Source organism: Leptinotarsa decemlineata, unplaced genomic scaffold (genome assembly GCF_025532065.1).
Source record: "Leptinotarsa decemlineata unplaced genomic scaffold, Ldec_3_MD MMD2_tig00026294_RagTag_RagTag, whole genome shotgun sequence".
Classification (NCBI taxonomy): domain Eukaryota; kingdom Metazoa; phylum Arthropoda; class Insecta; order Coleoptera; family Chrysomelidae; genus Leptinotarsa; species Leptinotarsa decemlineata.
The window spans coordinates 277,938-303,832 of record NW_027412674.1 but is presented as its reverse complement, the minus strand read 5'-3'; the positions used below and the strand labels follow the sequence as shown (position 1 = coordinate 303,832).

The following is a 25,895-nucleotide window of genomic DNA, read 5'->3' as shown; positions in this document are numbered from 1 at the left end:
TGAAAATTCTTATTCCTTATTGGATTTTATAGTTGATTCAGAAACTGTTTTATAGATTTAATGGGAATACTTACTTTGAATAAGACATTGCGATAATTTTAATCTGAAAAAAGTCTACAGGAATTCGTTGAGTGATTCTTCACTGGATGAATTAGTTTCATTAGGATTTATGACAACTGGAATAATTTTTTCTGATAATGAGTTTATGCGATCATCCAGATCCCACAATCTCGATTCTGATTGTTTTGTGGATACATTTTTCCCAAGCTTTTTGGTCGACTGTTTCCAGAGCACTGTATAGGTATTTCTTTACTTTACACAGCTTGAAGGTCTTATTATTCCTTTAAGTTGAGTCCAAACCAACTCTATTGGATTCAATTCACAGTGATAAGGCGGCAACCGAAGAACCGACATTCCTTCAGTCTTCGCCATCTCATCGGTAACATACCTGACGAATTTTGACTTATGACGTTTAGCCAAGTTGAGAAGCTCCGCTTTTAATATGGTCGATTCAAAAGGAATAACTTTCACTTGTAATCACTCAGTAATATCTGCTTTCTTCCAACACGACGTCGGCAGCTTCTCGACTCGTCTACTGTGGTAACTTGCGTTATCCATTACTATTCCCGATCCCTGCGGAAGTTTCACAACTATGTTTATAAATCATTATTCGAATACTGTGGCATCCACTTCTTGATGATAATCCCCATTTTCCTTCGATTCAAACACCATCAATCCATCTTTCACGAATCCTTCACTGCTGCCTATGTGAGTGATGATAAGACGACGACCTTTTCCAACTGGAATTTTCAAACCAGTGGACCAACCTTCCATAAAGGCTTGTCTTCCACTTTTGATGTTCTGATCTTGCTAAATCTTCAAGACCGTATGACCCTCATTGACCCATGTTTCATCCAATAAAAAATAGAATTACCTAGTGCTCTGGTTTTCTTTATTTCTCTTGAATAGTTTCTTCTCTATTCTACAATCTCTGATTTTTCTATTAACATGCTCTTTCTATCTTGCTTTCAAAAAGTGAAATTCAGCTCATGTAATATTTTCTATAATCGAGTTCTTCTTATATCAGGAAAAAAACTGTCTTTACGAATAACTTACAAAACTTTATTTAATGTAGGTATTTCGTTTTTTATGTAAAAATAGTGTACTGTTCTCCTAATAGAATTCTTCACTTCTTCATCGATAACCAAACTCTTTCTACCGGATACTTTCGGCTCGAAAAAGTTGTTGTTTTGCATGAGTTTCTTGAGAATTCTAAAAATTGTCGATCTATTGACACCGGTCATACTCGCGCATTTTTGCACTTCCTCCTTACTTTTTATTTCGGGCGGATATTGTATTTTCAAAGAATTATATACATTCATTGTAGTCTGTTGTACTATTCCGTTGTAGTATTCCGTATCAATAAATGGATCGATGAGACATGAATGAGCAACCCCTGATAAGGTAACCGAAGGGAACGGGGATTATTCAGTTTTGTCTAGGCGGTCGGTTAGTGAACAAGGGTTTTATTCAATATTACATTCATAACAATTGTTTTTTCATTTATATTTAATGGTGACAATTTCGAACGATTCACGATTCCCGAACAAATAGCTTCCATGTTGTATAGCTGTTTATTCAACGCGCTCTCGAAGTAAACTGAAGAATATCACGAATAACCCCGCTAAAAAGCCAAGTCGGTCTTATTGATCGGTGCGATGTGTCTGTTGACAGTATAATTCAAAGGAATATATATTTATAACGCCTTCAAAAAAACAATGTTTTTCCAATCTCCTTCAACTAAATACCTATTTGTTGGAGAATGTCTTGGTTACTACTGGACATATTTTAACATTTGTCATAGTAGATTTGTTATTTTGTTTGTTATGAATGATATTTTTCAAGAATAAATATTGTATTTTCGTCGTATAAATTCATTTATTCAAACCTTTGGGAGTAAATAATTTGAATGCAGTACGCCTATGGCACTAAAATATATATATATATATATATATATATATATATATATATATATATATATATATATATATATATATATATATATATATATATATATATATATATATATATATATATAGATAATCTGTGCAGATTATAGTGAACAGTTATTTATTCATGAAACGATTCATCCAATATAATGTCATAACGAGGAAACATTTAACAGTCGAATTGAAAAGTGTGTTTTCAAAAGTTTCTCAAGAGTCAACCCTGGGTCGGCTATTGAACTTCCTCGCTGTTATGTAGCTATAAACGTTAATTGTTTAGTACAATTAGTAGCTCCATTCAACGCCTCTGCAGCGTAATAACTATCTGGACAACATAATTTACCTGGGGTGATAATCCGGCACCCTCCATGATTTAAGCTGCGATAATCTGGTGTCGGCGACAGATAACTCCAATGGAAATTCCGGCATCCACACCGTAAATTCTGCCAGTCCCGTATAAGTTCCATACTTAACCAAAACGGAGCCATTCACTGAGCCTCGGGCTTCGCTGCCATCCACGTACACTGATCCACAAGAAGATGACACCTGAAATAGAATTGAGAATATAATTTGTTTCCTTTTTTTTTAATTTCGATGTACTGCACCATTGTAATAGGTAAGTACACAAATACCATCCTCTCCATCAACAAAAAAAAAAACGTTACAAAAAATTTTCACTGGTAATACCACTAGAGGTCAAATTATTCCGGAATCCGGAATTTTTTTCGAGCTCATGAATATTTTTAGAAAATTTCCCTCTTCTGCGACGAGCGGGAAAAAGTTCCGGATATTAATTTGACCTCGCGTGGTATTCGGTAAGAAAATTCCACATCGAATTGTGGTGAAAAATCAAATATTTTAAAAATTCATTTTTCCATTCTCAACAATGCAAATTATTTTCTTCAACTCACCAGCGCAACATAAAGTGTGTGGTCGACTTGATTGTTGAGTCGCCATGGAACTAAGTGAGGCCCTAACCTCGAAATTATTATTTCAGTTTTAAAGCTGTTAAGCGGCACGATGTAAAAAAATCTTTCGCTTCGGTCAAGAAAGTAATGAAAATATTCGCCAGGAGATTGAGCAGTTGACATCCGCGAATACCAAGAAATCGATGTCAAGCGTATGGAGGCAGTTTACAAACTTTTGCACAAAAAAAGCGTATAATTTCAATTGTGAAAGAACTGGCCCTTATTCTTGAAGACTATGAGTCCAAAATGCGAAAAAAGAATTACGGAGACTACAAGGAGAGTGTTATCCAAATTTTATGGAATTCCACAGCCAATCAGTTGCAGGAATATTTTTTTGAAAAGTATAATCCGCAAATTTAATCCATTCTCTGACATAGAATTTTTGAACGCAAGAACTGCAAAAAATGCTAAGCGTCGGAAGCTACAAATGGATACAACCAAGAGAAAGGAAAGTTCATCTGCACTACCAGCAGACGAGCTGAGAAAAATTATTGACCTTTGGGACGAAAACACTCAGGAAGGGCTGCAGAAAAAGTTTTTCCACGTTGCTGGTCATGAATTGGCCTGGACAGGAAATGAAGGAGCGGCAGCACAACTCGAATATTTTGTGGAGGAATATAAAGGGGAACCAACAGACCGCATTGAGTATAACCCGGTTTTCTCCAAGACCACCCAAGGCGGTTCAAAGAAAATGTACAGAAAGTGCCTAGTACCGAATACACTTAACGAAGAAATATGCCCAGTGAGACTGTTTAAAAAACTAACAAGCAAGCGGGGCCCCATCAGAACTAAGCGTTTATTTTTGACGCCAAATCCAAGCTGGAAGAATCCCGGTTTCAAAGGCTGGTACAAGAACAGTCCAGTTGGACAGAACACAATATCATCCTGGTTCAAATCCGCTGCATCATTGATTGGAATTGATGTTTAAAAGATCAAAATAACAAATCATTCTGTAAGCTAAAACCTTAGCCAAAACGGGAATTGAAGAACATCAATTGATTAAAATAACCGGTCATGGTAGCAGCCACTAAATAAAACCATATCTCCAAATAGACTCGGGCCATCATCAGGAAATAATTGACGCAATGAGGTCTGTTTTAACTTCGGCAAAAACAATTCAAGGATCTCTGAATTAAGAACAAGCAACTACTTCCAATCAACTCGCCATAGTTTATAATAATTGCATTTTCCATATAAACAATAATTACAATAGTCAACATAATATAAATAATTAGATTTATTACCACTTGTAACCATTCATATAAAACAAAAAACTCATCTATTTTTTTATGTTATTTTTCAACTTCTGGAAACCTTGTTAGCCAAATATAATAAATTTACATTGCGTCGAAGTTTCGGTGTCATTCTCTTGGTATGGGTTCACAAGTCTACGATAATTCTGAAATTTTTATTCATTGTAGTTGCATGAAAATGGCAACCTAAAGCGTAATATAATATATTCTTCTATTTTATATAAATTTTGGATTACTGCAAGTGGTAGAAAGTTATAATTTTATCAAATTTGCAGTTTCGGTACTGGTCATGTAATGGCTTCTCAGCCTGCCCTTTAAGATATTGTTTTTACTCATTGTAGTAGTTACACAGTAATGCAGTTTTATAATGAAATATGTTACATTCTTTGATTTTTTTTATTTACTTCGGGATATTACAAGTGGTAGAATGTGAAAAAATAGTAGGTTTATAGATACATATCTTCAGGAACAGATTACATGATCACACCAATGGACTCTTTATAAACTGTTAATTTTTACTGACTGTAGTCGCTCAAAAGTGCCATTCAGTGGCAAAAAATATAATATTCTTTCAATTTATAGTTACTTGAGCTCACTACAAGTGGTAGAAAATTATAATTTTAGAGGTTTTTCGGGAAGCTGCATAAACAGATTCACAGAGCGTCATAGCTTTGGCAGCTATTATTTAGGCCTTCAGATTGGTAATTTCCACCCATTGTAATTGCATGGGAATACCATTTCAAGATATAAAATCGTATATTCTTCAATTTTACATGAGTTTTGAGTAACTACAAGTGGAAGAATTTTTTTTTGTGTTTTTATTAATGTGGGTTATGCGTGCTTATGAATATTGCACAGCCAGTAAAACCAACAGAATTCTTTGTTTGAAAATGAATCGATTTGAAAATCATACTAAATGCAAAATATGCGTGAAATTGTCTGATGTAATGATCAATCATCGTACCATGACTTATTTAATCGCATTAATAGAGGATTGTGGCTCCAACTTGCAGAAAGAAAATTTGTTCTGAATTGTCCACGAATATTTGCATATATACACACTCGATAAAATCTTTCTCTGTATATATATATATATATATATATATATATATATATATATATATATATATATATATATATATATATATATTTTTATTAGACATATATACCTAATCAAAAACATTCAAAGTCCTACATTTTCGCCATTAAGAAGAGAGGTGGTGTCTGAAGAATATAGAAAACTTCTTATCATTGTAATTAAAATGTATCAAAACTATCTATCAAAAATGATCTGTTATTGTAAACCTCAAAAATTTTCCAGTATAATTCGCTGTATCCCACGAGAAAAATATTTCCACTAAAATACCTCCTTTACCATGATGATTTGTCAAAATAACGTATTTTGATTTGGTTCAAAATTCTAGGTTTTGAATTGTCAGGTAAATTTTTTAGTATTTTATTAATAGATAAAAGTATTAGTTTTGAAAGAAATTCAATGTTTGTATGAAAGTAGCTATTTCTGAAGGGTTTTCCCTTCCAGTTTGTGTGAAAGTTACTTTTTTGCATGATCTATGTGAAGAGTTATTACTTCTTTTGAAATTGATTACTTTATTCCTTTCTTTGGAAGATTCTCACATTTTTTAGTATCAAGATGAAGTAGTAGAGAGCCAAACACTTTCTTTCCCAAAAATTAATCACTCATAAATATAACCCTTTCAATTTAGATAAAAAATAATAATTACATTTCGTCAACATATTTTTGGCTGTCATGCATCACCTTAAGTATATAGAAAGTTAATTTTAATTTTAATTATAAGCGTATCGAAACGCCTTTTTTTTTAAAAAAAGTTTTTTGATTTGCGTTACTGTTTTCTCATACGGATTTTCCATATATACATATATATGTATATCTATGTAATTGTAACTTGTAACATAGTTTTTTTACCTCTATTCGTGAAAACTACATTTAGAAATTATGCATTTCTTTCGGGGTTTGGATTTTATTGTGAAATATAATATCCAGTAATAGACTGATAATGTTATCGATCTTTATAGTCATTGTTGACCCAATTTAATGCAAAGGCATTTACAACCGACATTGGCAACTGCAACTGGCAACTGGGACAAATCATTGTATCTGCCACGGAGCCGCAACCACAATAATTATTTGGTCTCTTGAGCAGAGATCACTACCATTGTTCCATTATAATATGCATAGGACAAGATGAAATATGTTCGAGAAATTATTGTTTCTGGAAGTCTAGATCTTTTTATGCAAGTTTATGGAAGTTTTGGAAGTTTTATAAAATAGATTTCTTCATGTTTTAATTTTCCGTACCCAAGCGTTATTTGAATCGCTCGAGAGAAAAAAAGACTGATAAGGCTTAATTGAACAAGGATGCAAAATTAGATGTACATCACAAAAGCTCTGCATATTATTTTGTGATTTATACAATGCCGATGATACAGAGGCCAATTGAAGAGCATATTCGGTCATCTTCTACCCAACTGAAATATTTTCGAAAATATTATTTTTGGAATCTATAATTACCCTATACCTATCTCCTATCTGTTACCGTTTTCGAAATATGACTTAATTTCAATTTATTTCTTCGGAAATCATGACCTCTAAAAATGCTGATATCTCTGAGTTGAGGAATACTATGTATGGTTCCGAAATTTAGATTGGAGATAGGTGATACTTGGAGGCTCCCCACAATTCAGCGTAATCTCCATTACTTCAATGCAGGGTGGTAAAAATACAGTTTATTAATTTGTTTGAAAAACTGACTGAAAGTTGATTATTTCAAATGGAACACCCTGTGTATTATTAGAAATTCAGAAAACTGTTAACATTTCTTTTCTTTCTATGTATACCATGCGTATACCTAACTAGTCAAGTTTCGGACTTAACATTTATTTGTACAAATTTCCCTTCAGAATGGTATTCCTTTTCGGTATTTTGTAAGCAGGCCATGATTACTATTTGACACTAACATTGTGACATTTCCCTAATAATATTGAAATTTTCGTCACTTCAGAAGTTTCAAATACCTCCAAAACGATGGAACACCAAGTTCTTAAGAATTTGTTCATTACTTTTGGACAGTGAGATAAAATTATCAGCAGAACATGTTGAATGTTCAACGAAAGGTATCCGAATCTACCGCAAATGAATCTCAAGAAATTTATGCGAGCAAAAACTTGAAAGTGATAACATTTTTGAATATAAAATGAAGAGACCTTTCAAACGATATATCACAAACATATACTTGGGGGTTGTACCTGTCATTCGAAGGGGGTTTAAGGTAGGGTTGGCATTTTTACGTCGAAGAATGTCAAATTATAATTTACATTTGACGTGTTTCGGGTTTTTTTTGTTCACAGTAACCGAAATAATGAATTTATTCCATTTGGCTTTTACACAATGTATATAAATAAAACCCATTCAAAAGAATCGATGTAAGTTTTTCGTGACAAAACGTCATAACTAATACTCATGATTCAGATAACAAATCATACATCTGTGGACTTCCAGATATGATCTCTTTCCTAAGTGACAGAAAGTAGACACGATTCTATGAATATGTTTCTCTAATGAAACGAAGACGCAGGTCCAACTGAGTATTCCGAATGTAGAAGGCCAAATTCTTACAGCATGTGGAAAGCCAGCCAAAACAAAAACACAAATTTAATATTGCATTATTCAATTTATCGTTTTTGTGGGTTATGAAACGGTGCTTTTCGAGTTACGATGATAGATTTTCGCACATTTTGTCACGTTTCCTACAGTCTCTGATATATTCTGATATACTGACTACAAATTAACTCAATTGTTTCAATAACAATTGTTCCATAGCAATTTAATTTGTGGCAGAAACAACTTTTCTTTTTTCTCACTCTATATTTTTGTTATACTTTCTCTACTCTATTCTTATGAATAAGTGACTTTTTTATTGAGTTGAAGCTTGCATGCTGTCACTTTTTGAAATTTCCACTTTTCCACAAACAAAAAGTTGGAATGGCCGAGATGTTGAACACTCTGAGATTGGACATGGTGAAATAATTAATACACGTGGTGATAAATCAGATCTCGACTATATTATACGGTGTGTATTTAGTTACTGCAATACAAGCTCTGGCTATAACTGACACTGATAGCTATATTTCAAACGACAATATTTATTTTCAAAGACAAAATACAAGCACTACAAGAAAATCCTCAAGGCGCTCTGAGAGCGGTGTCTGTGCGAAAGTAGCGATGCACATTGGATTTGAATCGTTGGGGATTAAATACATTTGGGAAAAAGTTCTCAGGAGGTGTTATTCCACATAAACGCAGTTCTCCAGATGAAAGAGTTTTTAAACATTGAAGTTCGGGGAGTACTGAGTTGAACCTCAAAACGATGAGCAGCCACAATCGGTCGCGTATTTCTGATATGTACTGTTCTTGGTGGAATCAAATGTGCCAAGTCACTTGTACACTTCTCGTGAAAGTATCTATAGAAGAGAGATAAATCTCCAACCTCTCTTGGAACGAGTTTGCACGTGATGTTCGCGTCTCCATTCAGGCGGATGGCTCTTTCCTGGATGGAATCCAGCAACTTCAGGGTATGTTTGGGAGCAGAGCTCCATACATGAGAACAATACTCCGGAGAAGGATCTGAGTTTTATAAAGCATCAAAAGTTGCTGAGGAGAGTACAGTTTTCTGGTTCGGAACAGTGTTCCAAGCTATTGAGAAGCAGCCTTTGCAATTCCAGCGACATGATTCTGCCACGACATATTGGTGTCCATTTTAATCCCCAACAAACTCATCGAAGCAGAAAGCGGAATTTTCCAACTTGACCTTATTATATCCGGTTCGGAGACATTTATCTTCTGGGAGAAAACCGATGCCTGGGTTGTTGTGGCATTGAATTGAACTTAGTTATTTTCACTCCAATTCGAAATCACCTAAGATATGCAACTTCCTACTGCCGGTGAAGATGTGCCTCCGTAGCCGATGTCCTGGAATCTAAATGGAATGATGAGACAAGTGTACTTTCGTCAGAAAAACAATATATTGGATTCATGTTCTTCCAATAAATCGTTAATATAAAAAAAGGGTTGGAGACAATATGGATCCCTGGAAAATACCAGCGTTGATTGTTAAAGTATTCAAAAGACATCCATTGACGGCCACTTATAGGGAATGTTCTTTCAGGAAGCCGAAGAGCAATACACAAAAATGATCCGACAAGCCATAACATCGAAGTTTGAACAGCAAACCCTCATGCCACACATGGCCAAAGGCATTAGAAATATCAAGGGCAACAAGTGTTGATTCTCCACATTCCTCGATTGCGTTATTCCAAATATGGATGACATACGATAGAAGGTCGCCTGTTGATCTTTGTTTTCCGTTTGTTTTCATCAATATGATGATCGCTTAAAATGTTGAAGCCTTCCAAATATTTGAGTATATGGTGCTTTACGACTTCCTCCGTGGTTTTTGATATCACTTATAGCGACTGTTCTATAATTATTTGGAATAGACTGCCGTTTTTGGGAATAGGCTGAACGTGAGCATCTTCAAACAAGAAGGAAAAACTCCTTTCTTATAAGACAGGTTGCAAAGTTTTAAAAATACTGGTGCGAGTTCATTTGCGCATTTTTTTAGAACGATGACGGGCACTTCATCAGGGAGAGACACCATGTTCATATTGAGCTGTTTCAAAATTCACCTGACTAGACGCTGTCGAAAAGTAATTTCTGGCATTGTGGATTCTAGTGTGGATTTTGTAAAGTTCTGATTACCAGCTTTAGCTACTAACCAGAAGGATCTACATACGTTGGTATTGGCAAGCAGTTTATCCCTAATTCTCTGATTGTGAAGTTCTTTGCTTTCATTTATCCTAACTTTGTAACTGTTGAGAGCATTAACAAACCTAGTTCGGTTTTCAGTACTGGGATTTTTGCGCCACTGCGCGAGAATTTTGAAGGCGACAGCTTGCTCGCAAATTTTATTGAACCAATGTTTGCTGTTAGAAGGTTGTTTAATTGAAAAAGGAATATATGCATCCATGGATGATACGATAACTTCTCTGACTTCAGAAGTAGAAGTCTATGGAGCTTTAGAGCTAAAACAAACATCCAGCCAGGATCTATAATTTCGTCAATGGTCTTGAAGATCCTCCCATTCAGCTGATCTGTAATGCCAAACTTTGCGCGGCTCAGATTGTTTCCCAACATTTATTGGTAATTCACTTATCACTGAACTGAGTTTGTGGTCAGAAGTCCCCAATGGAGACCTTACGGTGACTGTGTAAATTTCTGGATTGGTTGTTAGGTATAGGTCCAGAAGACTAGCATATTCTCCATCACGGTCAGGAATCCTGGTTGGCTCATTTAGAATATGAGTAAGTACGCTGCTTATTGCAAAAGCCTCAGCTTCGCGACATTGTTCGTCATTGATATTTGAAAATTTGAGCCATTCGATATTGTGGACGTTGAAGTCACCGAAATTTCGACACTGGGATGATTGATTTGCAGAAAGTCAATGTTGTTTGCAAGTGATAGTACCCTATATTGTGTATCGCTTGGTGGTCGATAAACGCAGCATATGAATTTGGTGATCTTCTATGAACCAAATAACAGTAAAGTTTCGGGGTTCCAGCATTTCCTCTCGTCGACAGAAGATATCGCTTTTGATAAAAAGAGATATTCCAAAGTCACGTTTGATTCGGGAGTGCAAATCATAGCCAGGATATAGAAAATTGACGGGGTTTGTTGAAACACTGACTTTGGTTTCTGTAAGTGCAAGAATATGAGGACTATTTGATTGCAGATGTTGGTGCACTGAGTTTATATTTTAGTTCAGTCCTCTGATGTTGTAGAAATCGATTTTGAAGTTGATAGTGGGCCTCTTAGCAACTGCAGTTACTATGCTATTTCCTTGTAGATTGATAATAAGAAGACTCTGCTGACTGTCAGAAGTAACTTCTGCAGGATATCCTTGATGCCCTCGAATCAGCCCCCACCCGGAGATCCGACTGGGGAGCTATTTTACCTCCAGAGTATTTTGACCAAAATAAAGTTGAGTTTAATTCATGAGTTTTTCAAATTCACTTCGAAAAGTATTCAAATTGATGTTTCAAATGTTGGGTTTTAATTTTTAAAGGGATTTGTTTCTAATTTACATATTGGCAACAGTGTCTATATTAAGTTGAAATAATTTATACGTACCTAGATATTCTACTTTAAAAAAGGAAAATGATCTTTATAAATCAACAATTAAGGCAGAATAATAAATTATAGTTCAATATCACCTCCACAAGCCACATAAACAACAGTTGTTTTGTTATTTATTTATATAGAGGAAGATAGGTTAGGTGCACAAAATGTCATATGTCACTGAAAGTCTCGGAACACGGAACATAAGTAAACAGAACAGCACGCCTCTGAAATATGTCATCTTTGTTTGTCTCATACAGATAACAGATTCATTGTCCTTTATTAGAAAAAGGTTGAAATGATAAGTTTGAAATGCGTTGTTTTAGAGCTCTTTTATGAAAACTACTAGATTTTCGTCAGGAGAAAGATTTCCCATTGGTGTGATAATGCAACATTGCTAGTTATAATAATAGGATAATATTTAATATGGAAAGACATTTCATGATGGCGTATTTTTTAAAAGAAATTATGAAATTTGATAAAAAAAACATAAACTAGCTTATTGAAGCAAAACTAAGGAATTTGACCTGATTGGCATCAAAAAGTTTTAAAAAAATACCATAAAATCAAGGAATATTTTGAACTTTCAACAATATCCATTGAGTACAAACGTGATAATGGTAAAAGATATATATTTATTCGACAATAATGATATCAGACTAGTAATAATAATAAATAGTTCCCTACTTCAAGTATAACCAAATAATAAAGCTCTTCTTTAAACAGATTTCATAAAAATATATTATACTTAGTTTCTTTTGGTAGTTTTAAAGAATAATTACACATAAAGAAGTAGGTCAAGTAGGTCAATTTGAGTTTCAATTAAGTTGGTTGAATGATGGATATAAATCACTTGACAGCAAAACCGATTTCCAATCGCAATAAAATTTTTCATTTCTCTAACAAATTCCACTTGTATTTTTTCTTCTTTGAAACGGAAACTCAAAATGCTCACAACCAAAAACCATTTAGCCTGTAGAATGTTCCTTTCCTTTTTGTTACTTCGATACTATAATTTCTATTGACGTATAAGAAAGCCAATCCTGGAGGTAAAGAAATATTTATTTGTCATCTCCAAACAAGAGCGTGATGTCGAGTTCTTCTGAAACATCTTTGTGTTGAGTAAAAAACAATCTCTAAATGTACTATGCAGGTGTGTTTGGACTAATATAGGTGGCAAAGTAACTTGATACGCTCTTACGAAAGAAAAATATCGTTTGCCACACGTTCTCTACGTGGAACTTTTCGGGTCAGTTGCAGACGGCGCCAGACAATCTGGGGTCTGATGGAAAATAAAATAATCCGACTATGATACAAATGATAGAAGAAAAACCAAACCACCCATTCTCCGATAATACTGAAATTTCGTGAAAGCTGTAAAAGCTCAAAAAAATGAATTTGAATTGAAAAGGGTATATTTTTTTATTCGTTTTTGAAAGAAAAATTTCGTGGCTGAATTCAACGATAAATTCTGAGATGACTCTCATTAAGGTTATCTGTAGATGTAGTCGATGCCGAGATATTGATTTTTTTTAAATTCAGTTTCTTTGAAAAAAACTAAATTTTACAATTGCTAAATCAGTGGTGAAAAATAAGTTTCTCTAATTTGGTTAAGAAGTCTTCTATCAAAATATTCTTCTGTTCATCTCCAAACATTTCCTTGCAAGTGTTCACAGATAACGTGTTAATTCAAATCAGATATGTGTTTCTTCAGAAAAGTGTAATATAAAACTAGTAGAGACAGGATAAGAATACTCAAGGAAAACTTCTCAATCAAAGTGATAAACAAAGTTAGGCAGGAAAGACAATTAATACGGTTGGGACCCATTCATAGAATACCAACAAAAACACAAACAAGAGTAGCGTTCGAAGCGAAACTGACAGGAAAAATATGAGAGGAGACTTAGGAAAACTTGAAAGGAAAATATGTCACTGTGGCAGTCTGAGAGAGAAGTACTTCATAGAATGAGGTTTCAAGGTTGTTTCAAAGGCATAAAAAATATTTGAATATGTCAATTTTATATTTTAATCTGTTTGTTAAATATTCTATGTAGTTATGGTCTTTCACCACATAAAAGTAAATATTCCTGGTAATGAATGAATAATAATACATTTTTTTCTTCATATATCCACTACAGACTCCAACCTTCACCCTTTCGTCTGCTTATCCGCATCCACTACTTGGCTTCCGTTTTTACTATATCAATAATTCATTTTGAATATTATATTACTGATAATGAACGCCTTGCAACATAACCTCGTCCAGATTCATTACAATTTTTCAAATTTACCAGCTTTCAATAAGAAATATATTGAATAGAACTGGCTGATACTTGATGAAAATACATATTGAAACTCATTAATACAGTTTATTGTATGATTTTCACTATGAAGGGTTTTACGAAAACCGCGACACGTGTTCGCTAAACAGTAGCTTTCTCAAGCGTTAATATTATTAACTACCAATGCCTCAGTAATATTAACGCATTGGTATCGTTGTACGGAGGAAATCCAAAAATAGAGATTTTGAATATGCTACGATATAATCTCTATTTGGAAAAAATAATAACTGCCAAAAGTGAATTCAATATTGCAAGATTGCCACCAACTGAAGATGCTGCTGTGTAGCACCTTCTTCGTATATATTCATAATATCATGACTTTGTTGGAAAACCCTGAACTCCAATATTGCCAACCCCGAAGAGTGGGTTGGAAAAAAGAAAGAGACCATAGCACGTAGCCCTGCACCAGAATTGTTACTAAACACAATTCGCTGCACATGCAAAACAGATACAAATGAACCGTATGGTAGTGGTAAATGTATTTGTCGACGGTATGCTGAGGAATGTACTAAGATATGCTGCAACTGTTCTGGTAGCCTTGAAACGAAGTGTTGAAAAAATTATGAAGACTATTACACTTCATTTTTGCATTTTTAATACCGCCTTTTGATTATTAAAAATAAATGTTTCTGGATAAGCTTTCGGGCTTTCCCCACCACTTTATTATTTTTTATTCTTCATGATTATTATCTCAATCCTGTTCAGCATAAAATATCCCGTTGATTGAAACCGCACTCGACGTTTTATAAATTTTTTGAAAATAATTCAAAATGGCGGCCAAAAAACGCATTTCGCACACTCACATTTTTTCTAGACTCTTAGTATGTAGAAAGGATATGAGTGTTAACTCAAAAAATCAAAACCCGTCTTTGTGGAAATTAGTTCTACCTTTAGCAATTTTTTAGCGTAAATCTACTCTGATACCTTCAAACAAAGCAGAACTTTATAATTTCTTAATTTTTTTGTTTTCTGTTCCAAATCCTTCCTTTTTCCCAGCATTATTTGTCGTCACGGTTGTCAAGGATAAAAATCGACAGGTGTGCTCAATTCAAAAGTGAACTGGAACCACTCCAAAGAAAAATAGTTGCCAACAATCACTTGAGAGAATAAACAATAGAAATAGTGGTGGTTTTTGTATTTGCAGATATCTTGGTTTCATGCAGTTCCTTCCTGTTACATCAGGGCTGGAAAATTTAATGGCTGATGTCAATATTCCGTGACTGTCACTTTTGGTGTGTCATCCCTAGTATCCCTAATAATGTTATAAATGCGAATGCAAGTTTGGTTGTTACGGTTTCACGCGAAATCTACTCAACCGATCATCATGAAATTGTGTACACATGTTCTTGGAGGTATTAGAAGTAACAGGATACTTTTCATAAAAAAAATATTTTTAGTTGAGAAAAAAAAATTGTTTATCAAAAAAATCTCAAAATCTAGCTACTTTAACGTCATCTAGCATTCCAGTAATGAAGTTCCAACACTTAGTACCGTAATACCGTCAAAGTCACGACAATATCCAATCCAATCCAATTGACTATAGTTTCAGCTGTTTGGAATTTTTCTATATTTATTGTTATTTTCTTCTGTCATTTTTATTTTTAGGTTAAGTGTCATTTTTGTGGTTAGATGCCACTTAATTATTTTAATATTTGTTGCTGCAATTCAATAATAGTATATTATGCAACGATCATGTAATGATGGTTATTAAGACACGAGCATTAACCGGGATACGAAACAAGCCGAAGGCGAGTTTTGTATGGTATATGCGAGTGTATTAATAACCATTACATGAGAGTTGCATACGCTATTTTTTCTAAACCCGATAAATAATGAAAAACTATAAATATTATATTTGGTATTATCATGGATATATGAAAACTATAAAGATTCTAATTATATTTATATTGAATATAACAACTGTAATTAATCTGATCTTTTAAAAATATTGGAGTCGATGGTATTCCTTCTATATCGCTGTTTTCAGACATTTTGATAATATAGGTAGGTAATATGAAAACTGATTTTGACAAATAAAGCAATTAGTTACTTAGGTTAGAATCTAGGACAAACAAAGGAACAGGATTCTTGATTGAAAAATTATGGGTTTCTATTGGTTGATAATCTGTATCGTTATGAAAAATCTGTGTCATAATGGATATCATTATGAAACGGATTATGTTCATATAAGTGTATTGTTAGAGTACGGGTGTAGAAAAAACATATTTTAAATTTTCGAAACTTCATTGTATGTAATAATTTTTAAAAATTGATAATCCCAGCCAAGCATTAAAATATAGTTCTCATATTGATTCATTTCTATTGTAGTGACACTTATTTAATGGCATAAATGCGATAAAATTCATGATGACAGTAATAATAATAGCAATCTTTTCATCATTTGAGGGAGAAAAAGTGTTGAGTGAGTTTTGATTTCATTTTTTGGTTACTCTTCTAGGGTAGTCATCATTGTTTACTGAGATAATTATTAATTTCTCAGAAGTTTTCTCAATAAATTGTGGCTACAAGAGATCAATAGTTAAGATTCAAAACGACAAAATACTCGCGAAACAGGTCTATGGTAGCCAGGCGGTTCGACGTGGGTGCTTTGTTCACTCACTCGAATTGACTGCCGTGTTGGTCGGTGGTTCAAGCCCCAGTCTGAACCATCGATTTTCGCTTGCTATCGTCGAACCCATGTTAGGTATCACACGTTAAAAGGTAAGACCTCGTTAATCCTTAGCTCGCACAGTTTCGACTTCTGAGGGTTGACGTTCGTAGGGGGTGCGACAGCTGGTTAACGTAAAAACATATTTTAAACAGATTTTTAAACAGAAGGTGAGATTATTACAGTAGTTCCAGTCTAATATGTTTTATCATTTCAGGTGGAGCGATCAACTGAGATGTGAAGAGAGAAGTGAAACAGTGGCGATAATAAAGCAAGTTTTTATTCCATAAACAGTCAGACCAATAATGACCATTAATGATATGAGCGTTAAAGTAAGGTTTTATTTTTTGAGTCACGAACAAAATAAAACTTACTTTTCACACAAATATCATACAGAGTTTTTTGTACTGTTTTCATGATAAAATAGATAAAGTTAATATTTCTATAAAAACACTTTTTGACATCTCTTGTTAGTTACCTATTTTCATGCTATCGCATTTGCAATGAAGTGGACGTGTTAGGTAATGCCAAATCACCTGGTTACCAACAAACAGTATTGTTTACAACTCACGCATTTTATTTGAAGTTGCATTTGAAGGTCTTGCTGGTGTTTAATGTCTTACATAAGGAAGAACAATAGTGAGGAATTGTGTGTTCCTGACGATATTGAAGAGGCTGCAAGAAGAGCTTCAATTGAATTGTTACCAAAAAAATCGACTCAGCAGTACGACATCGCATATTCTAATTTTCTTAGCTGGTGTAGACTTAAAAACGTCGAAGAATATTTCAGAGAAACCGTTCTTCTTAGCCTGTCTTGAAGATAAATCAAAAATATCGTCTACTTTGTGGAGCAAGTATTCAATGATAAAGTCGAGTGCGCTCGTCAAAAATGGTGTTAATACAAGCGAATATTTCAAGGTAATAGCATACTTAAAGCGGAAAAATGAAAGTTATAGGTCTAAAAAATGAAAAACTCCTACGTTCAAACAAGTCCAGAGGTTTATAACGAGGCGCCAGATGAAAAATATTTGATGATAAAAGTTGCTACAATTTTCGGAATATATCGAGCCTGCCGTGAATAAAAATCGCTTCAATTTGTTCTTCCAATGGACGAGAATTGACCATTTTACCTTTCTGCTAGTGAAAACCGAAAACTAAATGAGAAAGAATATTTTAACTGAACAATGATGTTATGGTCGTACTGACATTTTTTGTCGTTTTCATAAACAAAAAATAACTTAACAAACCTTATCGGGTTGTTGGAGTTTCCATATATGGCAGATCAATAAATAAGGGTACTTCAATATGGTTTCCCAATATTCCTGCCCAAACATTAATTTTTTCTGGAAATTGAGTATGTGTTTCCCAACGTGAGGGTTGGTGTCACTCCAATAACGGCAATTTTGTCTATGAACATTGCCGTTAAAGAAAATGTACATTCGTCACTAAAACAAATATTGTGGAGATGGGTAGGATGCCTTGCAATGGTTTCCGTCATTTGCAGTAGAAGGAGACACCTCACAAACATTCGCGACGGAATAAGTAAACTGTTCAGGATTTACTACCATCTCACCAATTATTTGCACTTGCTGTTCTTCCGGAATGGACGGATGAGCTGGGGTCTTTTTGTTATGTACACTACCGGTAGTTGTGAATTTGAAAGTTCCCTCAAATATTTTCTACAGATAGGACGATTCGGAAAACGTTCATTGAAAATCATTTCGATCTCGTGAAAGTTACGCGTCGCACCGTAAATAAAAATCGCTTCAATTTTTTCTTCCAATGGATGAGAATTGACCATTTTAGAGATTGTTTACGTGGTGCCTTTCTATTAGTAAAACCGAAAAGTAAATGAGACTATTCTTACTGAACAATGATGTTCATTGTCGTACTAAATTTTGATGTCGTTTCTATAAACAAAAAAGTAACTTAACAAACCTTATCGGGTTGTTGGAATTGCCATATGGCAGATAAACACGAATATTTCTAGGAATATCAATATTAATGTGTTTGTCTTCAGGAAATTATTAAATGTTCCGCCATTTTGTAGTAGGTGAAGATATTGACTTCATATTCTAGGGTTAGGAAGTATTGGTCAGGAGCTTCAAAATGATGTGTCAAAAGACTCCCCGTTCCATTTGATTTTTTTTCCTAGATTGATGAAAGTTTCATCTGTCATTTTTGCTTTAAAATAAAGTATTCATACATTAATTTCATCATCCCAAATTGCAATTTGTTGAGTTGACCCGTTCAAAAAATAAAAAGGGGGGGACATTAAAGAAATGTACTGTATGTGCGATTGTCACACTCCTGTCTTTGCATAGTTACTTGCACGTCGTTGTTAACTTTATTTTTTGATAATAGTCACAAAAAATTTGTTTCTCGATACTTGCACAACACAGGCATATGAAAACAAATGAGAAAAAAACAACTTAACTTTCACACCGATTACATAGAAAAGTCTTAAACTAATGGCAATTCCTAGCCGGCACCACATTTCCTATATCTGGTGACGTCATGCCCCCTTCATTGAACCGCTTCTTTTAGGGTTTTTAAAGTATGATACTTATTATTAAAATTTCATGTCAATTTCATTTTCTGAGGAAAGTGAAAATGAGTCCATTATATACAATACGATATTAAAAATAATTATCCTTTACTAATTGGGTTGTAAAAGACAAGCTCGATAACATTAGTTTTTTAAATGAAATAACAATCAATCCACACTGGGAAAACTATCATGCGAATAACAGTCAACGTAAAAATAAAAACAATGAATTTGAAAATAAAAAAATTATCATTTTTCATTTCTATTGTAAAATATTGGGGAAGAATAAATCTCTTAATGAAAATTACTCTATGAGTGTGAATGTTAGGAATATTGAGAAACTGCGTTTTCATTCAATTTGTATAAGGAAACATGCGAATTTACTACTTGGACTAACACCAGGACCGGACTCTAACCCTCGCAATCTACGCTCTAGAAGCAAATAACCTTCTTAAAAGAATTTGGAGAACATTATTACGATTTATAACTAACATTTAGCTATGTATCACGAAAGTAATAGTGATTCTCGTAAACGTAAGCATTATCATTAGTTAACGCCACCCAACCGAATAAAACGAGGGAAACACAGCTTGAAAATAACGCTTCGGTTAACTTTCTCGCACTCTGGACAATAATTATTATAGGATAGAATCCTTTCATATCACGGTGAACAAAACTGAACTATTTCTGTTGCAATATTTCGTTTTCAGTATGAAACTTTGGCGATTTATAAACATTTTAACAATATATGGATCATTCTTATTTTCACCTTTCAAAAGTAGTTATACACTGTGTCCGTAAAGTATGGAACAAATTCATTTTTAGCTAAACAGGTCATTTTAAGAAATAATCCTGAAACACATCGATTTTTGATGTTACTTTACCGTATTTTAAAATAATAATCTAATATACAGGGTGAATTAAGTTCGAGTAATGACGTCACCGTCATTTTTTTTAAATGGAACACCCCCATTTTGTCTCAATTTTCGGATTACTCTAGCTGAGCTGATTCCAAAAATGTATCACATGTTGATTTCAATTGGTACAGGGTGGACAAAAATACAGTAGTTGTGTGTGTGCTAATAAAGTAACGCGTAACATTCTTTATTAGGTAAATTAACAATATTATCAAAAATACTTATTGTCTAGCGGCAATTGGTTTGAATGTAACACCCCGTAGTTTGCTACATGTTTAGAGTAATAAAAATGAGCTGTTTCCAAACATGTTTGGTACTTGTGGTCTAACAGACAGAATATGAAAGAAATTATTTCTTATTTACATTTATAAAAAACATAGTCGTCTAGTTTTTTGTGAAATATCATTATTTGTTTAGTAATTTATTGATGTTCAGTGACAGTTTAGTACTACAATATTTTGGGTATTCGTGAATATTCGAATGATTGCTTAGATTTAATTGGAAGTAGAAATGGAGTTAAGTGTAAAACGAAGAATTGAAATACTTATGATGATTGGGTATGGAGACAGATCGCGAACTCAGATGGAAGTGTGCAATTTGTTTAATGATAAATATTCAGAAAGACCTATAACACGTTCAACAGTCAGTAAGCTGGAAACGAAATTTCGAGAAACTGGTACGGTTGCAAATGTACGCAAATCAGGTCGTCCCCCTGCAAATGCTGATACAGCATTAGATGTTTTACTGAGTTTTAAAGAAGATGCGCACACTTCTGTTCGTAAAGTTAGTCGCGAAATCGGTGTTGGCAAAACAACGGTACACAAACTATTGCAGCTTGAAAAATGGCATCCTTATAAAATCAAACTTGTGCAAGAATTAAACGAAGATGATCCCGATAGACGACTCCAATTTTGCGAAGAAATGATGGATAAATGTCACCGAGACCCTCTCTTGATACAAAACATTATTTTTTCTGATGAGTCCACTTTCACGTTAAATGGTGAGGTTAACCGTCAGAATTGTAGATACTGGGCAAAAGAAAACCCCCACTGGATGCGTGAGCATCATACCAATACCCTCAAAAGGTAAATGTATGGGCTAGAATTGTACGAAATCGAATCATTGGACCCTACTTTATCGAAGGTAATTTAAACGGGGCAAAGTACCTTGAGTTTTTAAGGGGGTACCTACTTTACGTAATTTATTTCCCAGCAGACGTAATCCTGGAGGTTTTGATGAAAGTTTATGGTTTCAACAGGATGGTGCACCTCCACATTATGCTGTAGATGTTAGAAGGTACGTAGATGAAATTTTTCCGAACAGGTGGATTGGTAGACGTGGACCCACTGAATGGCCAGCGAGGTCACCAGATTTAAATCCTTTGGATTATTTTCTGTGGGGCCATCTGAAGAATGTTATTTATAAAACGAAACCAACAAATATTGAAGATGTACAAGTGAAAATTCGAACAGAAATAAACAATATCACGCAAGAAACCATACACAAGGTTCAACAAGAATTTGTACACCGTTTGGGTTTCTTGTCAAATACAGCAAGGGCTGCAGTTCGAACATTTAATATAAAGTCGTGTATTCCAGCATATTCTGTCCGCTAGACAATAAGTATTTTTGATAATATTGTTAATTTACCTAATAAAGAATGTTACGCGTTACTTTATTAGCACACACACAACTACTGTATTTTTGTCCACCCTGTACCAATTGGAATCAACGTGTGATACATTTTTGGAATCAGCTCAGCTAGAGTAATCCGAAAATTGAGACGAAATGGGGGTGTTCCATTTAAAAAAAATGACGGTGACGTCATTACTCGAACGTAATTCACCCTGTATATTAGATTATTATTTTAAAATACGGTAAATTACCATCAAAAATCGACGTGTCTCAGGATTATTTCTTAAAATGACCTGTTTAGCTGAAAATTAATTTGTTCCATACTTTACGGACACAGTGTATGTCAGATTGTAGATATCACTCTATTCTTTAGAGAACGTATTGAAATAACAATAACTTTATTAAAATATCAAATGAATCAAATATTAGGTAGTATGAAAAATTTTGTCCGTTTTAATGTCATGTGCTTTTTTAGCGCAATATCTCAATAAATATTCAATTGATGACTATATGATATAATTGGGCGATTTTCGGCTAATTTTCCTCTACGAATTCAAATTGAACCAATGCGCTGCCGAAACAGCTCGTAAAATTACCCAGGCATTTGGCAATGATAGTGTTAATGAATGCACTTTTGCGACATTGGTTTGCGAAATTTCGTTGAAGATGAGCCCCGAAGTGGTCGACCAATACGTTCATAACGTATTGGAAATGTTAAAAAGATCTAATACTGGGTGCCCTTGATTTGAATGATCGACAGAAATTATCACGTTTCGAGGTCTGCTCTTTGCTTTTGCGTAACCAAAACGATACTTCTTAAGATATGATCGTCACATGTAATGAAAACTAGATCACCTACAACAGGAGACGTTCAGGACATTGGTTGGACATCGACGACGCACTTCCCAAAAGCAAAAACTCACAAAACAAAGACCTTGGTTACTGTATGGTGGTGTGATTCACTATAACTTTCTGGAACCGGGCTGCAACAGTCCTATGGTAAGAAAATTGCTTTAGCAGCAGCCGGCACTGATCAAAAGAATAGGTCCCATCGTGCTACACGACAACGCCTGTCCGCACGTTTAAAAAATCACCGTCCAAAAATTCTAAGTTCTGCTTCAACCACCATACTCCCCAGACCATAACGTGAGTGCCGTTTGAACTCAAAATCTACAGAATGTCTGATCCCAGACCCAGCCTGGGTTTGTGTTTTATATGTAAGGAGACTTTAAGTGAAGGTCAAGTGCGCCTAGTGAAGGAAAGAGGTGTAAAAACCCTTCTTGCGTCGAGTATTTCCCTTAAGAACATAGAAAATCAGCGTTTATTGAAGGGTGTAAATGAGATATATGTACACAGTGCTTGTCAGATAAAATACAACAATCCGAAGTTGATGAAAGCAGCTGTTAGCAGTGGAAAATCAAATATTATGCCATCAAGGGCCACGAGATCAGTCTCTGAGCAGTTCAATTCAAGAGAACACTGTTATCTATGTGGAGACAAACTAACTGAAGAGTTCCTTGTGGCAGAAAGGAAGAAGAAGCCAGAAAAATGAAACAATGTCATTACTGCGGAAAAGTTGTCTCTCAGTGCAACAATCTTGAAAACAGCTGAGAAACGTGGTGATGAATAGGCTCTTAAAATAAAAGAGCGTATATCTGAGAACACAGATTTGGTAGCCTTTGATGCCAGATATAATCGGTTCTGCCAAACAAAGCTCTACCAGGCACCATCAACAGGAAAGTCCCGGGAAAATTGTCAGCATCCCAAAGTTGATAAGGTCATGAAAAAAATGTATTCATTACTGGAAGAGAACGCTGAGGAGTGTCAGTTCTTTCTAGATGAACTCATGGACCAGATAGAAGAAGAACGACCTCAACTACGAACAGTCAAAACTCGCTTGTTTGCAAAGTATGGGGAGGACATTTTGATCCTTTAGACACACGACTATTTGTTTTGAAAACACAGGTCACAAAATTCTTACCAGTACACGGTATGACAGTAGAAGCTCAGATCCTCAAGCAGAAAGACTAGACGTGGTGCAAGCAGCTGCTTAAGTCATACGAGAGGATATACGGTCGCAAGTGTACGATACAACACAATTCACACCATCCGAAGACTTCTTCCAGAATGTAAATTCAGTTATTAGTGATTCTTTGAAACTGTTGCTCGAAACGGTAATTTCAAGAGACAAACGAAGCTGCTTGGATTGCTATAGAAAGAAGTGCGTTGCTATTGCACATTCAATAATATCGGCAGTCAGGCCTCGCTCGTTTATCTCTTGTTTACTGCATCGGATTGGTGTATTCTTGTATCACAAGTTCGGGTCAAAATATCTGATTGAGTTATTGTTAACGCTTGGATTCTCAGCTAATTACAAGAATATTATGCTTTTGGAAACCTCGGCCATCATGCAACCAGACCCTTGAAGGACCCTTCAATATCGTTTGTGCAATTTTCTTTTGATAACACCGACTTTAATGTCAACAACTTATATGGGACGGCTACTTTTTACGCAATGGGAGGTATAATGATTGTGACTCCCCATAATTCCTTATGTTCCGAACGGTGTGGACCGTTTGATGCACTGCATCTGAACTTGTACAGAGAAATCCTCCTATTCAGCTGGAAATATTCCAAAAAGTGCCATCCAATCAGGGTTTGTCGGCAATTTATATCGTTAACTTAGACAATATTCATTCGCTACCTAAAGAAATCGTACCACTCCCTTCAAATATCTTATGGTTATATGGGAAAATTGAAAAAAAGTTGAATATTCCGGGATGGAAGGATGGAATGGGTTCATGTAGGAAGCAATAGCAGAGAAACACTTTGAGACATCCAAAATTATATTTCTGCCATACATAAATCATCTCCGTCCAAGTACGACACAGTTCTTACATCTCTTCGGTTCGCAAATGAGAAATGCCGAGCCCATCATCATCGTTCACACTTCTCATTTTCAACATCCCATCATAAAAAGCTTCAATAGTATATTCAGGGTTAAAATTGAAATAATCTAAAAGACAGAATTACAAAAAATTGCGAAGTTCGGAAAAAATGATAAACTTTGAAAGGCTTAATCTCGGAAACTATTGGGTTTACAGACACAGTTCTAGTAACTATCATATTGTAGCAAATTTAGTTTACTTTAAAAACGTACATAGCAAATGTTTTCAAAAACTAGTCCTTCAGGATTTTAATCGCCAAAATTTGAAAAAACCCGATCTTTTCGCGTTTTTTTCGATTTTTGACAAAATTGCGTTCGGCGCTCAAGGTCAAAAACTTGGATTATTCATTAGGCCAACATCACAAACAAGTCTGCAAAAAATTAGAACTAGCGGATTTGATGCATGCTGTTGTTATGTATAAAGTTACAAGACTTTATATTTTCGAAATTCTGAACATTTGTGAATATCGTTGAAACATTCCTTTGGACAAGACAAGGCTGATGATTGCATATTTTGCAACAGCTTAATAACTATAAGGACTCGAAGGCATGCTAAAGAATTTACGAGAGTATTCATGTAACAAAAACGTATTGTTCGATTCATCTTTGATATGAATTATCAGCAAAGCTAAAAACAAGGATTTATTCATGAGTGCACCTTCAATATATACAGTGTTCTGAACCGAAAACGAAACAGAATGAATGTCCTCGAGACAGATTCGTGGGAAGAAATACAAAAGCAGTTCGCCTCTTGCTGACCATCATCCTTGGAATTTGAATATGAAAAGTACAGCTTGTCAAATATAGGAAACGACTCCAAAGTCTCGGCTTAGGACCTCCTTTTTCTAAGATGCTCGTGATAGGAGCTCAGTCTTGACGACAATCTTGTAGTGTCCACTTCGGTAAAGTATGTGCTCTAAGAAAATGGCATTCGAATCGAAATTGAAACGGAAAGTTTTGTGTGCTCAAGCGAGAGAAGAGAAGAGAACATTGACCTGAAAAAAGTTCAAGAGCATTGTGCAAAAGCGGCGGGTGTAAGTTTGGGTAGCATTAAAAGAATAGCTCGTGAAATGAAAACAATTGAAAATGGTGAGTCATCTTCTTTTCCAACGCCTAATAAAAAAATACATAGAAAAGCATCAAAATCAGCTTTTGATGGTATCGACGAGGGCCTTCTTTTCTGATATATGATAAATTATTACATTACCGAGAAAAAAAATTTCCACCTTACTCCGCATACATAAAAAAATCGTTGACGAAAATGGTTTTACAAGAGATCTTATGAGTTTCTGAGAAAAGTGATGAAGAAATAAGATTCAACACTACACACAGACATATATCGTCAGATTAAAACTTCCATAAACACTATCTGGAAGCAGAAATGGCAATCTTCAACTGC

At 34.6% G+C, this 25,895-nt stretch overlaps 1 protein-coding gene across 2 annotated transcripts in view; it reads right to left on the bottom strand.

The window, feature by feature from the left end:
- The window catches only part of dtn (transmembrane protein 132C dtn), a 237,620-nt gene that overhangs the window by 34,078 nt on the left and 177,647 nt on the right, over positions 1 to 25,895 (bottom strand). For both annotated transcript variants that reach the window (XM_074180116.1, XM_074180115.1), the window contains exon 7: positions 2,350 to 2,552. In XM_074180116.1, the coding sequence (XP_074036217.1) occupies positions 2,350 to 2,552 (203 nt within the window). The remainder of the gene's footprint in view (positions 1 to 2,349; positions 2,553 to 25,895) is intronic.